At 79.0% G+C, this 651-nt stretch overlaps 1 protein-coding gene across 1 annotated transcript in view; it reads left to right on the top strand.

Moving 5' to 3' along the window:
• The window catches only part of LOC102858933, a 35,934-nt gene that overhangs the window by 10,584 nt on the left and 24,699 nt on the right, over positions 1-651 (top strand). Inside the window, exon 3 of the mRNA XM_006879175.1 lies at positions 10-639. Within this exon, the coding sequence (XP_006879237.1) occupies positions 10-639 (630 nt within the window). The remainder of the gene's footprint in view (positions 1-9; positions 640-651) is intronic.

Raw genomic sequence — 651 nt, 5'->3', positions numbered from 1 at the left:
GTCTTGGAGTCGGGCCGGGCGGGTCTGCGCAAGCCCGGCAGGGCGCCCCGCCGGCGAGCCGGGCGCGCAGGGGTTAATCCCGGGCAGGGAGGGCCTCCGGGTCGGAACCCCCCTCTCGGGACAGCGGGGTCCCCGGCCGTGGGTCGGGCGCCGGGGCCCGGGACCCCGGGGCCGAGCTTCCGAATGCCACCACCGTCCCCGTGTGAGTGTCCCGCTAAGGCCCTGAGTCCCCGACTCGAACATTCTCAGAGTCGGAGCTTCTGCGCTGCCGCGCGCGCAGGACTCCGGGAGGGCGCGCGGGCCGGGGGCTCCGGGGAGCCGCGGTCACCAGGCCACCGGGGTGCGGCCGCCCCACTCCTGCGGCCCTGGGGCCCAGCCAGGTGCGCCCCGGGCCGAGCCGCCCCGCGCCCCGGGGGGTGTAACTCGGCGGCGGCGGAGTGGGCGGCCCGGCGGGTCACCTGTTACTCGGCGGCCGGCGGGTCCCCGCGGCTCAGGGCTCGGGACGGGGGTGCGGGCCGACGCCCCACGGCCGAGCCCCCGGGGTGTGCCCGCGGCGGGGTTCCGCCCGCCCGCGCCGCCCTGCCTGACCCTCCCGTTTGCTTCCCCGCAGGCCTCTGCCGCAGACATGGAGAAACTCAGGTGAGCGGGGCG

Source organism: Elephantulus edwardii, unplaced genomic scaffold (genome assembly GCF_000299155.1).
Source record: "Elephantulus edwardii isolate Elephantulus edwardi_28Jun2011 unplaced genomic scaffold, EleEdw1.0 scaffold00002, whole genome shotgun sequence".
Classification (NCBI taxonomy): Eukaryota; Metazoa; Chordata; class Mammalia; order Macroscelidea; family Macroscelididae; genus Elephantulus; species Elephantulus edwardii.
This window is presented reverse-complemented; position numbering and strand designations above follow the sequence as displayed.